General features: G+C 38.6%; 1 protein-coding gene across 1 annotated transcript; it reads left to right on the top strand.

Moving 5' to 3' along the window:
* Positions 1 to 3,794: 3,794 nt before the first annotated feature.
* Positions 3,795 to 10,937, top strand: LOC140338495 (inactive hydroxysteroid dehydrogenase-like protein 1). The gene is made up of 5 exons (XM_072422733.1): positions 3,795 to 3,852; positions 7,288 to 7,733; positions 8,669 to 8,776; positions 8,815 to 8,895; positions 10,833 to 10,937. Exons 1-5 carry the CDS (start codon positions 3,795 to 3,797, stop codon positions 10,935 to 10,937), a joined length of 798 nt encoding a protein of 265 aa, XP_072278834.1.
* The last annotated feature ends 4,337 nt before the right edge of the window (positions 10,938 to 15,274 follow it).

Raw genomic sequence — 15,274 nt, 5'->3', positions numbered from 1 at the left:
GCCAAGAGAGAAGAGTATCAAAAACCCATGTATTACTGTGGAGCAAATCACTCCTACTTCTCTCCCTAGGTGTACTTATACTTGCCTATATGTTACCAATAAAGATATTACAAAAATTTATTGGATTTACTTTTTAAAGCAGAAACGAACACTAGGTTTTAATATTGTACTTTAATAAGACAGTTCTGCAGTGAAGGCCTAAAAGTCCAAGTTTTTGTTAGAGGTAGTCTAGACAAACACCAGATTGCTTTTTAAGTACAGCTTTGTAGAAGCACAACTGCACTGGATAAGGATAATGCTCCGGCAAACTCTAAATGCCATCTCTGCACAAAAATTGCAAACCACAGAAATACGCAAGTAAACCACAGACTAAAATTAGATTTTTCCCTAAATAAAATGTGTGATTATAAATCCTGATCTCCCCTTTAAAATATAAAATTGTCTCTGTTGGAAATTGTCTTTCTAACAGACCAGGGTCAAAAATTTTCCCTTATCATATATTCCTCACTCTGACAACCAGCGTCCTTCAAGACCCTATAGTTGACAGTATCTATTGTAAAAGTTGAAGTTTTGCACCTCTAGGGCTAGAAGAGTGGCACATTTAATAATAATCTTTGTATTTCCAATATACCATTCTGTATAAAACAGTAGTTGACTGATTTGTAGTTGGATTGGTATGGTGAGCATTTTGAGACCAAGGGCTAGTCTCTTAGGGCTCAGGAAAGCCTGGAAACCATAGTTAGCCTGTCTTAGTGAACCATAGGTCCCATACATGCCTAGTTTGGTCTCTGATTACCTCTGGGGGCGTGGTAGTTCATAAAACCTGTACTTATGAAATTAATAATAATGGCTAGAACAGGAGAATTTTGGAAGTGTCCACAAAGCATCAAAATTCATGTGGCTACAGCCCTTCAGACAGCCGCCACCCTGCTGTCATTGGATTGTTGTATTAGACCTACCTCTGTTGTTGGCCTAGAGAAAGCCATGTAAGTTTAGCAGAGAAAGCTCTTACTGATTTCATCTTGTTGCTAAGGACATTGTTGTCCTTAGCAACAAGATAAAATCAGTAAGAGCTTTCTCTGCTAAACTCAAACACTGAGCACTGCACGGAGCCCAGTGAGTCTGACTTATAAATTTGACCAAGAAAACCAACTATAATTACCAGCTCTAAGTATTATTTCAGTTTTACCTTTTTATTTTATGCTGTTGCTATAGTTCTTCTATTCTTGGATTAGTCTTTATTTTTCTGTAATTTTTTATGCACTGGTTTTGTATGTTTTTACTTATTAAACACTATAAAAGTGTAAGCTGAAGCTCTGAATGCTCTACGTAGAAATAGTGTAACTTGCTAACCCTACTAAAACACTACTAAAAACATTGTGATTACTGAGACATCCATGTCTGGAGTGGCAGTGGGTGACACTAATGAAGCAAAAGCAGAACTGCGGTTGTCAAGAGTAACGGTGCGTGCTTCAGTACAAGCAAGTGGTGCCAGTCTACCGGTGATGGTGTGTTTGGCAAGGGTTAACAGAGTGGGTAACCCTGCCCTGTGATGGCCCTTCTCAGCCTGCTGATGCGTGGACTGTTGCTGAGCGTGCTGGAAAGTCTATGCGCAGGGGTGCAGGCTGAGAGAGCGGAGGACAGTTGCACTGAGAAGGATCGGGTGATCGCTCCCATGCTCTCTCCTGTTGGGGGAAGGTGTGATATTAAATCCTGATCTCCCCTTTAAAATATAAAATTGTCTTCTCCTAAAATGTCTGTTAGAAAGAAAATTTCCAACAGAGACATTTTACCGTATTTTTCGGTATATAAGATGCTCCGGCATATAAGACGCACCCAATTTTAAAGGAGGAAAATCTAGAAAAAAAAGATTCTGAAAGATTATTCCCCTTCTGATCACCCTGTGCCAATGGTAAATGAACACAATCCTATATTTTAAAGGGGAGATTAGGATTTAATATGATACCTTTCCCCAACTGGAGAGAGCATGGGAGGGATCACTAGATCCTTCTCAGCACAAATGTCCTCCGCTGACTCGGCCCGGCGAGGCAGGCCATCAGCGTTAACATGGGTTGTGTTGGATTGTAAAGTCATACTGCTGAAGAATCAGGCTCCAACAGAGCAACTTCCCATTGTCTCCTGCAGTACGGTTCAGCCAACTGAGTGGGTTGTGATCAATGATGACTGTGAAGCTTCAGCCATACAAGTATGGCTGCCAGCTTTTGTAGGGCCCACAGAATTGCAAGGCATTCTTTTTCAAATGGTGGCATATTCCACCTCCCTAGGATGCAATTTCCTACTAAGGTACAAAATTCGATGCTCATCTTCCACTTGATCCACCTGGCTTAGTACTGCACCTAAGCCATAAGAGGATGCATCGGTTTGTACTAAAAACTGGCGGGTAAAATCTGGGGCTTGAAGAACAGGAGCCCAGTAGGAGTAAGATACCTTTTTTGGAATGATACTCTCCTCAATGATCAGGGTGGGTTATATAAGGGTGACATCGGCACCTGTATCCTAAAAGCTAATCATGGTCTGGTTGTTCACGGGAACAGGTTAGTGATTGGTGGAATGACCCACTAGTCCACCAGCAACAAGCAACACAGAGGAGGAGTTGTTAGTGGGCTGTTGCGGTGCTGTCATCTGCTTGGGTGAAGGGCAGGCAATCCAGAGGTGTCCGGATTTGCCACAATTTAAGCATTTACAGGGATCCGCTGAACCAAATCTGATGGTAGAAGCTGGTGGCATTGGTTGCTGCAGTGTTTGGGTCGCTGTGGCAGAAGTTGTAGATGGTGGTGGTTTTCCTCCTCTCCAGGAGCTAGGAGGAGCTTTGCGATTATCAGGAACTGGGTAGTGACATAGAGGTCTGCTAACTCTGCTGTTTTATCAGCTTACATAGGCTGGCACTCTAACACAAACCGTTCGATTTCAGGGGAACAGCTATGCAAAAATTGGTTCTGGATTATTAGGTCCCCCAAGTGCTCATAAGTCTCTTTTTTCAGTCACTAGACCCACTGCCAGAAAGTGATGCGCATCTGATGGACAAGTTCCTTGTGGGTGTCAGTGGCCACTTTATGCAGGGACCTAAACCTCTTCTGGTAATTATCTGGGGTGAGCTTATTTTGTAATCATAGTGTCTTTTATGGCTATAGTTATCATTCATCTCAAAAGGCAATGTTACAAAAGCATTCAAAGATTTGCCTCTCAATCCTGGGGTCAGGTAACCACCCCACTTTCCTGGGGTAACTGGAACTAACGACACGCTTTTTCAAAAGACTGTGGATAGGTATCAATATCACTGTCTATATCCATCACTGGGAATTTAACGTCTCTCACCAGAGAATCTCTCTGCTCTGGGAAATTGGATGACCACACTTTAGGTTAAGGAATTTTACAAATAAATATGGATAGTTACAAAACACTTGATCACTTGATTACAAATCACTTGACCCAGGTAGAAATTAGCCACAGTGAATCTTGTTTTAACACAATGTTGCAGATATATACTTTCTGGAGTTCGTTGTATGACCAATTGAGTTTAGGATTAGAACATGTCTTGCCAGCTTGTCCACATATTCTTTACCGATGCCTTCTGTGCACCCTGCAGTAAAGGAAAGAATCATTGATGTGGTGCATGAGTAATTTAAAATGTGAGTCCACCTAAGTTTAAAGGTTTTGTTGAGACCTGTGGTAAAAAAGGAAGGCCTTAGAGCAGGGAAAGAAAAGAACCCGGGCAGTGTGACAATGTCAATTATACAGTGATGTAAGGGTCAGTTGGGCAACCTAGCATAGTAATGGTCACAAGCTTCCCAGACCTTCTCAAATTTGTCCACAGTGTTCCTAATGAGGGCGGTAAGATATTCCATAAGACGGATCACCTGGATCCATGCATAGAGATCCTCCAGAGAGAGGGGTAACGCCACTTTTCATCTGGTGGGAATCAATGTGCGAGCTGCCACTAAAATGTGGGATACCAGTTTACGAGAAAGATTTGGCAATGTTGGGGAGGGTTGACCCTAAAGATGGGTGAGAAGGTCCAGTGTCATTTGTTGCTGGGTCACATCAGATAATAGGTTGTTAACCTGGGACCAATATACCTGAATAAGTGGGCAGAACCAAAATATATGCGCTAAGGTATCCCGATGGCTCCCACACTGCCAGCATATGCCAGTGTATGATACCATACTATATAATTTTATAATTTTTATAATTTGTGCCGCCTCCCAAATATTCACCCAATCTTCTTGGTTTAAAGTCTGGCTTAAGACTTCCTCCCATTTATGTATGGTTCCCAACCTATGTGAGCTTCCACGTACCGAGTTATGCAGAGGTGGTAAATGGTAGAAACAACTCCCTTGGTGTACGGGCCCTCTGTATCTCAGTCTCTCGAAAGGGGTGTCAGAGTCTGAAATCTGGCAGATGGCTGGAGTTACAAAATATAGTGTCTTATTTGTAAGTAGGCATAAAAGGAAGTTCGAGGTAATTCCACCTTGTCACATAGCTCAGTGAAGAAGAGCAGTCTCCTCTCTACTGGGTGCAGTATGTGTCTGATTTGAAAAAGACCCCTTTCCCTCCATGGTCCTAACATTGACCCAGTAAGGCTATCCGGTATTTGCGGGGTAAGGATTATCCTCGAAGCTTGTGATACTAGACCATATTTGCTCCTACATAACCTCCACAAATTTCTCGTAAACACCATAGGTGCAGTTAAGTCATGTTCCGCCAGTAATAGGGAGGAGCTCCTGAGCATGACATAAGGATGTACAGGAGCTATCCAGCTCTCCTCTAGGTCTCTACAAACACTAGAGGGATGAGGCGATGTCCATAGCAGTAGGTACCGCAGTAGGGCTGCCACATAATATAATAAAGTCTGGAGCTCCCATGCCCCCCAATTCTCTGGGTGTGCAAACAAATTGTTTAACCACTCCTTTATTATTTTTATTTATATAAAGTATTGAAACAATACCATGATGATTTAGCATTTTACAGTAACAATAGTAAATAATGGAAGAGCAATGCACATTAAACAAATTGGATTAGCAGGTAATCCTACACACAAATCCTATACACAGCATAAAATCTTAGAATGGAACATCATGGAGTGGAAAAATTAGGCCAACAGAGTAATGTGTAAAGTAGGAGTAGAGGGACTAATAATTTTATACATTAATACATTATTCAGACACTTTTATTGCACATAACATTTTCATATGATGTAATTCAGTTTACCAAAAATTAAAAAAACAAAAGGAGATAACAGGTGGTAAGGGTTTACTCTTCCATAAAACTATTGCTTTACAATGTATGACACTAACCAAAGTATAAATAGGAAACAATGCCCCTGATTCATCAACAAAATCCGCGATCACTGGAAGCGCGAAAGTACGCGCGACCAGCAAGTGCGGTTTACACTCGCACTCGCCTCCTCACTGCCAGCCGGATTCCTGCCTTCATGATAATGAGCAATAGGGGGCGCGAATCTGCCAATTAAGGCGATTAGATTACAGCTGCGCAAATAAGAAGGATCTTTTAAGCTGTCAATTGTGAGATCATAGCAATAGCTCAGTTATGTTATATTTCCTACTATTATTGTTTCACATAATGAATTATTATTTGCCTTTTTCTGTGGCTTCCTGGAACACCTCATAATTTACAGAGTCAAAAAAATCTGGGTACACCAGATCACACAAAGTATGAAATATGTATGCAAAATGCATACACATTGGGCCTGATTTATTATAGCCTTCCAAGACTGAAGAAGTTAGAATATCATGGAAGTACCTGGCTGAAATGGATTTTTTTCAAATCATTTGCTGTTATTTGTCAAAAGTTTTCAAATATGAACCAGATTCATTCCTGGTTTGCTGGGTCACCCAGATTCACCCGTGATAGTTTAGGAAAGCTTTATTAAATCAGATCCATCACCTTGTTTATGTGTTGCATTTTAAAGCCTATTTATTTGAATAGCCATTTCAATGCAGGACATTGCACACAAATGTAATGCATGCTGACCTTTTTAAAACATCTGTAAACTAAATGTAATGTGCGGAACATTTATTGTTATTCACACTGAAAGTTAATTTTCACAGATAAAAATTTGTATTCACAGATTGTTTTTAAAATCAATAAAATATTGTACATAGCACTGTATAAAAGAGAACAATTTAAAAAAAACACAAGCAGGCTCTAAAAGTTTTTGCATTTCCCTAATGAAAGCAGTATTTTAAAATAACATCCACTACTTTTTCAGGACAAAATGTATTGAGTCTCATAAAGTGTGTTAGATTGCATGACCTTTATAAACAGAACTGGTAAAATCACATATCTGTTTCTGCAGAGGGAGTACAAGAGGGAAGGCAATCAGGAGCATCATATCTCAAATTGTAAAACCAAATGCAAGAACATTACTCTATGATAACTCGGAAAATAAAAGGAATATCGCTGGACATAAAGTTCAAATCTGTATGGGTTAATATATCTGTGAAGCTGGGGAGAAAACAATTTGGAGTGAGATATGCACACATTCTCTTTAGCAGGCCTGCTAGTGTTTTATTTTCCACAATGTGGTTTTGTAAAGTAAATACCATTCAGATAAGGTTCACACCAACTTTTGGGTGCTTCAGTGAAAGTCACATTTTAGAAGACTAACTAGACTTTGCCCAACAAATATTGTCCATTGCATTTGCCAGAAAGCAGAACTGTTGTAATAAGGATCTCCAGTATATATATATATATATATATATATATATAAAGACACTCCTCTGATGGCAGGCAGGTTTTGAATGCTGTGGGAATGGCACCGCATAATGATATAAACCTAATTTCTTAGGGGCCTGGATTAATTATTTTTCATTTACACTTAAAGTTGAGTTGGGTTTAAAATAGTTTGTCAAATAGTGACTAACCAGCATTATAATTCCCCAAAGCCAGCACTGCATGTTCCTTAATAGCAGTATATGTCTTTTAAGCCAGTACATTAATAGCAGTATACAATATATGTACCAATGCAGCATCATTATGCCATAGAAAGTAATAATGATGGCTAGTATATTATTAGTTCAAATTCTTTACAGCCATGATAATAATTCCAGTGAATGCTTTAGATTCACATTGGATTGGCTGCCAATTCAACATTCAATACACCCATTTTAATATTCTTGTTAAGTGTTATTAGACTGCCTTTAAAGATATCTTTTTAGTGTAACAGTGTGTCCAGAGCATTTTTTTATATCATAACACATTTAACAGTCCCTATTATCAATCACAACAGATATCTTTTTCCCATAGGAGCGACAGGAGATATTGGTAAAGCATATGCAGAGGAGCTGGCAAGTCATGGTGTGAACATCTTTTTAATAAGCCGCAATCCTGAGAAACTTAAGAATGTATCTGAAGCCATTACTGCAACTTACGGAGTAAAAACGCGTTACATAGTGGCTGATTTTGGCCTGGGCCATAAAGTCTATCCTCATATTAAGGAGGCTCTAAAGGATGTGGATGTGGGTATTTTAGTTAACAATGTTGGAGTGTTTTATAAATATACACAGTTCACTACAGAGGTTCCAGAAGACAAACTATGGGAAATTATTAATATTAACATTGCAGCAGCTGTTATGATGGTTTATATAGTTCTTCCGGGCATGGTTAAGAAGAAGAGGGGAGCCATTGTCAACGTGTCCTCTGTGACATGTTGCAAACCCTCACCTTTAATGAGCATGTATGCATCCACCAAGGTAATATACCTTTCTGATATACTGTAAGCACCCAGTAAATAAGTACAATCTATGTTTTTGGAACTTGGAACTCGTTTAGTTAAAATCCCATATATGCTATACCATGTTACATTTCAAAACACACAGTTAAAAGCACGCAAGGATGACTAAGAACAATACATAAGACTATTGTGAAGTGGCTTTCTAAATGAACTGATTAGAATTCTATTAAACATCTATGGAAATAACTGAAAGATGCAGCCTTGAGAAGGCACCTCTTAAACCTGACACAGTTTAAGTAGTTTGCTTAGTAAAATACCTGTTGACAGGTGCAGAAATATTGAGAGCTACACAGATCACTTGTTTGCAGTGTACTGCCTCTTAAGAGTTGTGCAATAAGATATTTGGATAAAGGTCCCATCATTTTTACCAATGCCAATCGAAATTGTGTAATCATTTAAAGTCAAAAATATAGAGCCATATGTGCAAATATAAGTATACACATTGTGGCTCTTTGACGATATGTGCTTTCGTATAGAAAACGCAATAGGTATCAGTTTATTTTGCTTTTCTTTGGGGAGATTCCTTTTATCTACCTTTCCCAGGGACAAAAATATCAACATCCTAAACATTTACCTTCATGTTTCTGGTAACAACTCCAAAACCTTGGATTTACCATTATGTCTTTTTTCAGTGACAATGGTCACAGGGCAAAATAATACTTTACCAATGAATGATACAGACAACAAAAAGAAAATTACAAAGTTTTTAACATTTTGCCAGGCTATCCAAAAATAACATACACATGTTGACCTTTTTATAAAATAATATATTTATTGATATATATATATATTAATATAATGTAAAATAACATTTTTCATGAATTTAATTCATGTTGTGCACTCCAACACAATGTATACCAAATAATATTAATTTAATCTCATGTTCTCTTCCAGTCTTTCCTAGATCATTTTTCTCAAGCTCTACATTATGAATATTCTTCCAAGGGAATCTTTATTCAAAGTTTAATCACCCATTTTGTTAAGACCAATCTACAGTATTTAGTATATTCTTAAAGACACACCCTTATCTTGTTCTTGAGACAAAAGATTATGCTCAACAAGCAGTAAGGACCATTGGTATATCACAGAGAACAGCTGGACATTTGTCTCACTCTATCCAGGTGAGGGTTCTATAGAATACAAGAAAAGGTGGAGGTCAGCGCACATTAATACCATGCATTTCTTAGTCATTAAATGTAGGACTGCAGCCATATCAGGCCATAAGACTAGCATTATTAATCATACAGGACCCAGTCACAATTGTGCATTGTGGCAATGTGCACTGAAACACACACTTCTGAAATGAATAGCATCATGCCTGTTTTATGTTTTGTATATTACTGTGCAAATCATTGTGAATAAGACATGAAAGCACTGTATAGTAAAGCCCAGTGTACTCTATTGCAATATAGTGCATACTGCGCATTATTTTCATCGCTAGATGAAAGCATATGTACACATATTCCAGCCTGGAATAGGTATACCTCATTTTTAGTTTTATTGGCTTTATTCATTTAATTTTACCAAGTACTGCATGTGTGTGTGTTTTTTTTTTTTTTGTTATGCTTTTTTTTCTGCATTTGTTTTACAATGTTTTTTTTTTGTGTCTCTATTATCATCATCATCATCATTATTAATATTATTGTTATTAATAAATCACTGGCACAATTTAATATCTAAAACAAAAGCATTCCATAAACGTATGGAAGAGATACATTGAAATCTTGCTTTTTGACATGAATGATGTCATGATGCCGGAACCCACCCATTCCCCCATGTCCAGAAACACAACCCGCCCACTGCCCTGAGCATGCAATGCGTACGGGAGACAGTCTGCGTCCTTGCCCGATGGGCACTGAAGACCTGTAGGGGGGCATTTCAATTCCTAGGAAAATTAGGGGAACTGTGAGTACCAGCCACTGCTCCCTTGGGCAATTCTCACGGGGATCCCTCTCCCCGTGTGCTGCCCAGCTCTTCCTCCTCAGTTTGATCCACAGCCCTGGCTGTGGATCATTGAGCCGCCCAGCATTTGCATATGGGCATCTTAATAATGCTGAGTCAGTGAGTTCAGTGAGAGCTCCCTGAGAGTGAATGTGTTGTATAGACCTTGGAGATCAGCTGTGGCTGCTCCCCGTCCATCTTGTACTGTGAGATAATCCCACTCCTGGTACACCAGCAGTATGAGAGCTGTGTCCATGCTTTTTGTCATTACCCTGCGCCCTCCCCCCCCCCATGTATATACCATCATATCTCCCACATCTTTTCTCATTAAAGTAGACCTAAAGTAAAAAATAAAAATTACACCTTTACTTGTAAAGATCGGTGACGTATGCCACAGGTAATGAATGTCTAGGCCCCATAAAGATTTTTTGTTTGTTTGTCATTAACTCACAGTGAGGATTTTATACAGTAACTGACACCACGCTGCCTAATAATATGTTGAAACAAACATCTGTCCTAATTGCATTTATTAAAATAATGTACCTGTTCCTACTTACATACAAACTCAACTTAAGAACAAACCTACAGTCCCTATCTTGTATGTAACCAGAGGACTACCTGTACTGTATTTGTAAAAAAAATAAAAAAAAGAAAGTTCCAATCTCACTGTGCATGTGTGAAATCGTCATCTTTCTTTTTTCAATTTCAGAAAAGTCCCTCCTGGAATTTGTGACGTGCATGCGCAGTGAGATCGTCAATTTTTTTTTTCATCCTGCGTCACTCGATCTCATGCCTGGATCAGGTGACGTAGGATGAAAAACCAGGAAATAGAGAAGAAAATTGTGGCACCTGGAGCGCCAGCTCCAGGACGGATGTTGGGACAACGCAGGACCTGATGCAGGACACCCCCGGAGCAATCAGACTGCCCTGAAGGATTAAAGGTCAAATAGTTTTTGACAGATATGCATCCATTTATATAAGTTAATAGTCTATTTAGCAGCTTTGAACATAAAAAGGGTTCCAGAAAAAAATGTGATTGTACTACGAAAAATAAGCTGTTCTGGTTACAGAGTTGAACCTTTTAAATCTTTTTTTTTTTTTTTTTTTTTTTTTACAGCTTTCACTAGCCTATTGGTTTCCAGATTGGCTTTGGGTATCCGCATTTACCTTCATCTGCAACACATTGCGCAATGAGCAAAATCTCAAACCAGTGAAGTTATAAAATTTCCATTTCTAATTCTAATGTTGAATGTTAATGACTTTTGGGAGAGACTATACAAATCTTTCTTGATTTACACAAATTATATTACACACATATTTTCCTTACTTTATAGGTATAACTCATTCTTAGGTGTATTGGCTTTATTCAGTTAGTTTTACCAAGTACTGCATGTGTTTTTTTTGTTATGCTTTTTTTTCTGTCCCTGTCATCATCATTAAATGATCATTGGTGCAATGTAATATCCAAAACCAAAGCATTCCATAAAAGTATGGAAGGGATATAGTAAAATCCTTTTTTCTCCCCATTTCTATGTTTAGCCTTCTTTCATCAATTTATATTAATGAGAGAAGTGTCAGGAATTGTGAGATACCCCAAAGAGCTTATATAAGAAGAATTTACCTATATATTCTCAATCTTTTGTTGAGCATGTGCAGGTCAGTGTATAATCTCGGAATTCCTGGTTGCTGGAAATGAACAAGTTCTTGACCACATATGCAGGAGTTATGTCATTCCAGCCTTGCCATGTGACTAAGGATCCAGAACCTGGAAAAGGACTGGGCTAAGATGATGGCGCCAGGGATGGAGAGAGGCGAGGTTTAGTTATTCTTTAACATTAACTGTGGCATCTGGCAGGATGAGGCACCATATCGCAAATTACACATCTTAAACTGATTCCACAAAAGTAACAGAGACCTCAGTATACTTCATTGGTCTTCCCAGTTCCTAGATATTATTCTATTGCAGCACCTTAAATGTAAGACAGAACAGTAGGCTTGGATCATGAACCCAAGCAAAAATCATAGAGTGATGCTAAAAAGTGAACATAAAAAAATAAATTTGTAAATAATACAGTGTTAGCCAATATTTTGCTATTAACTGCAGGGGCCATAGCAGAGTCCAAATGGCATAAGAAGTTAATCATAGTGACCATTTCAAGTGTTAAAAATCAAAATTAGTATTGTTTATTTTACTGTTCCCAGAACTTTGGGAAAAATGTATTTCTTTTAAATATTCTTTGTGGTATTTAAGTTTTTCTCTTCTTCTTTTCCCTTCATTTTAGTCTTATTTGTTATTGTTATGTACTATTTCTTGAAAAACTTTCAATAAAAAATTTACATTAAAAAAATGATTAATAGTGACTGATATTTTGAGGGGTAACATCAGATTTCTATGCTTAAAAGCTAGGCTCAGATCAATAAGGTTACCAGAACTAATCACTAATCAAGTTACAGAAGTTATATAGCAGTTGAACTAATGTTCAGAAATCTTTATATAATTAATTCTTTAGTAAATTTGAAAGGGAATAAATGAGGTAGATTGTTGGAAGAGGATCTTTTCTTCTGTGAAGTGACTTATACTTCTAAATCATATAATACATAGCTTTAAACTTCAAAGATGATGTTATATGACGCCTCAGAAGTTGGATCTCATTTTACCTAAAAATTCTACTCTTTCCTGTTGGGAGTGGGGATATACTACTTGTTTGTAAGGACTGTAGAGAAATCAAGGTCTTTTTGCATCAGATTTGATTGTGATTGTAACATTCAGATGCTCAAAGTAGGATAAAGAACTGATGCCAGACTACATTACTCAGCATTTCTGTTTTACAATAAAAATGTTTGGGTTTGTTTTTCTAAATGAGTTTGAGCTGTTCAAAGTACCGTATTTTCCGGCGTATAAGACGACCCCCAGCTTTTATAGGTAAAATATAGAGTTTGTTACAAAACAGTAACAAAGAAATTTTTTACTTTAAATAATAGAATTGTCTACCCTTCTATGTAAAGTAGTCGCACAGCGCCACCTAGTGGCTGATTTGTAAATCACAATATTCTTTAACACGCATATAAATCTATTCCGCATGGCTCACAGCGTTCCCCGAAGCTCTCTGACAGCTGACTCTTGCTAACCCGAGCCCGGATCTTCTCCCCGTTCAGGGGATTGGTAAGTACCCGGCGTATAAGACGACCCCCGACTTTGGCACAGATTTTTCGGGGTTAAAAAGTCGTCTTATACGCCGGAAAATACGGTAAATGATCTCTCTTCAACAGATATTTACCTTAGCTTAGTAAATGAGAAGAGGCTATACTTATTTCAGAGAAATCTGCAAGCAAGAATGTTTTTTTACATTTCTTTGGGCATTGCTTGCAAACTTAATTGTCACTGCATTATTTAAGCTAAGTGCATTATCTGTTGCAGAGTGATCATTCAAAAGTGAAAAGACTTCACAGTTTTGAACTGTAATCCTACCCCTATCCATACCCACAGGCTCACCCTTCACCTGTACAAACTCCACGCCACCAATATGAGTATCATCACTACCCTTCCTCCAGTACTCCAAATCAGTACAGTTTTGGCAATGAAAGCCTCCATTTCACTGATTTATAGTGGGGGTGTGTCACAAATGTTATTTGTTTTTATGTTGTTGTTAATATTGTTAAAATAGTTATGTTTTGTTTTTATGCTTATTTATTGTTATTTATACTTTTTTATTGGCAATTTGTTACACGCACTTTGTTAAATAAAATGTATCTTTTGGTTATGAAGCAAATGTGTCATTTTGTTTTAATGATTGTATGGGGCCTCTACCTTCATGTACTCATCTTTCAAGCAGTCGATAATTGCTGCACATGTCTCGAGGATGATATGACCCATTGCTTGTGGTGAGATCCCAGTGGAGAACTTCATGTCCTGCAGAGATCTTCCAGTGGCAAGGTATCTCAGGGTGGCGATCAACCTCTGCTCAGATGTAATGGACTTCCTCATGAAGGTATCAAAGAAAAGGTCTAACTGCAGAAAGTAATTGCTGGAAACAAACATCTGACATACGAAGATAATTCTTGTAGTCATGTGGGAATGAGTGGCGCAGTTCCCGTAGAAGATTCTCATGTGAAATGTTGTCTCGGTCCAACAACCAATCCTTACACCACATTCGCCGCTTCTTCTCAACGTCCTCCTCTTCAGCACTAAGCAGACATATCAAAGCAAGAGCTGCTTTCTTCTTCCTTGAGAACATTTTGAAGGGCATATTGCACAGAGTGACAAAGGAACAATGTGGTGAAAGGCGTTCGTTTGACCCGATCGTTCGTACACAGTATTCACTTCGTTTGGTGCGCGTCACTTCCTGTATTGTTCAAACGATCGCATTCATGGTGTGTACAATATCGTTGAATGATCGTGTCGTTATCTGTATGTACAGGATCGGTGCTATACGATCGTTAAAAGATATCGTGCAGGATCGTTCGTTGTTGGTTTACCAATAATTGGAAGTGTGTACGTAGCTTAAGACCTCAATCCAATAACAGACTACTAAATGGCATAAGATGTGTTGGCTGTTAGGATAGGTGCACAGATACAGCCAGGAACAGCAGTTCACTTACAGAGATAATACTTATAAGTTACACTAATAAACATGATTGTTGTGGCAACTTGCCTTAATAAAGTTTGGCATTAAATGGGCTTAATTAGTAGTAAAGCCCAGTCACACTTTTGCCACGATGCCCACTAAATGTGAGAATGCAATATTCAAGCAATGAGAGAAAATTGTGGAAAAAGCATACATTAAAATCAAAAAAATTTCTCTGACAAAACAAATCACCAAAATCCACATATTCAAGGTACACCTCTACGCCTGCTATAAGATAATCATTTATATTATGGGTTACATTTCAGAGCACATATTTATTTGTCTTGGTAGACAAATAACCTAAATATCTTGTGGCTGAATATAAGTAGCATAATAATAGTAATCCTTTAAATGCCAAGGTCCCCAACCCCCAGGCCACAAACCAGTGTCAGTCTGCGACCAGAATTTTGGGAGATGGCGGGAGGCAGGAGCGCAGGCAGAGGGATTGCCAGCGGACCCCTTTACACTGCTCTGTAGCTAATCAGTGTGACAACAGGAACATGACCAGTGGGAGCGTCTGTGGCCCTTTGCACACTGCTTAGACAGGAGCTGCTGGGAATGGAAGAGCAATGTATGTAAATCCTTACATACACTGCTCTGCCATTCTCAGCAGCTCTACCACCTGTTTGCACACTAGCTCTCTTCCCTTGCTCCGCTATAGCAGAGAAGTGTAAGCTGTACACATACCAGAATGATATGTAAGGCTACATGCACACGTCAGACAAAAGTCATTGGGCACCAACAATAAACGTCTGATCACCCATAATCATTGACGAAAAATAGTGTCTAATGATAGGCCAATGATGACTTTGATTGAAAAATCAAACAACCATCCAAGCAGATCTGTTTGTGCGATGACTGGTTGCTTGCTAGCGTGTGTACAGTCCATGTTCGTTTCTTCTATTTCTCTCCCTCTGTAATTGTCTGTCACTCA

The sequence above is a fragment of the Pyxicephalus adspersus genome, chromosome 9 (genome assembly GCF_032062135.1).
Source record: "Pyxicephalus adspersus chromosome 9, UCB_Pads_2.0, whole genome shotgun sequence".
Classification (NCBI taxonomy): Eukaryota; Metazoa; Chordata; class Amphibia; order Anura; family Pyxicephalidae; genus Pyxicephalus; species Pyxicephalus adspersus.
This window is presented reverse-complemented; position numbering and strand designations above follow the sequence as displayed.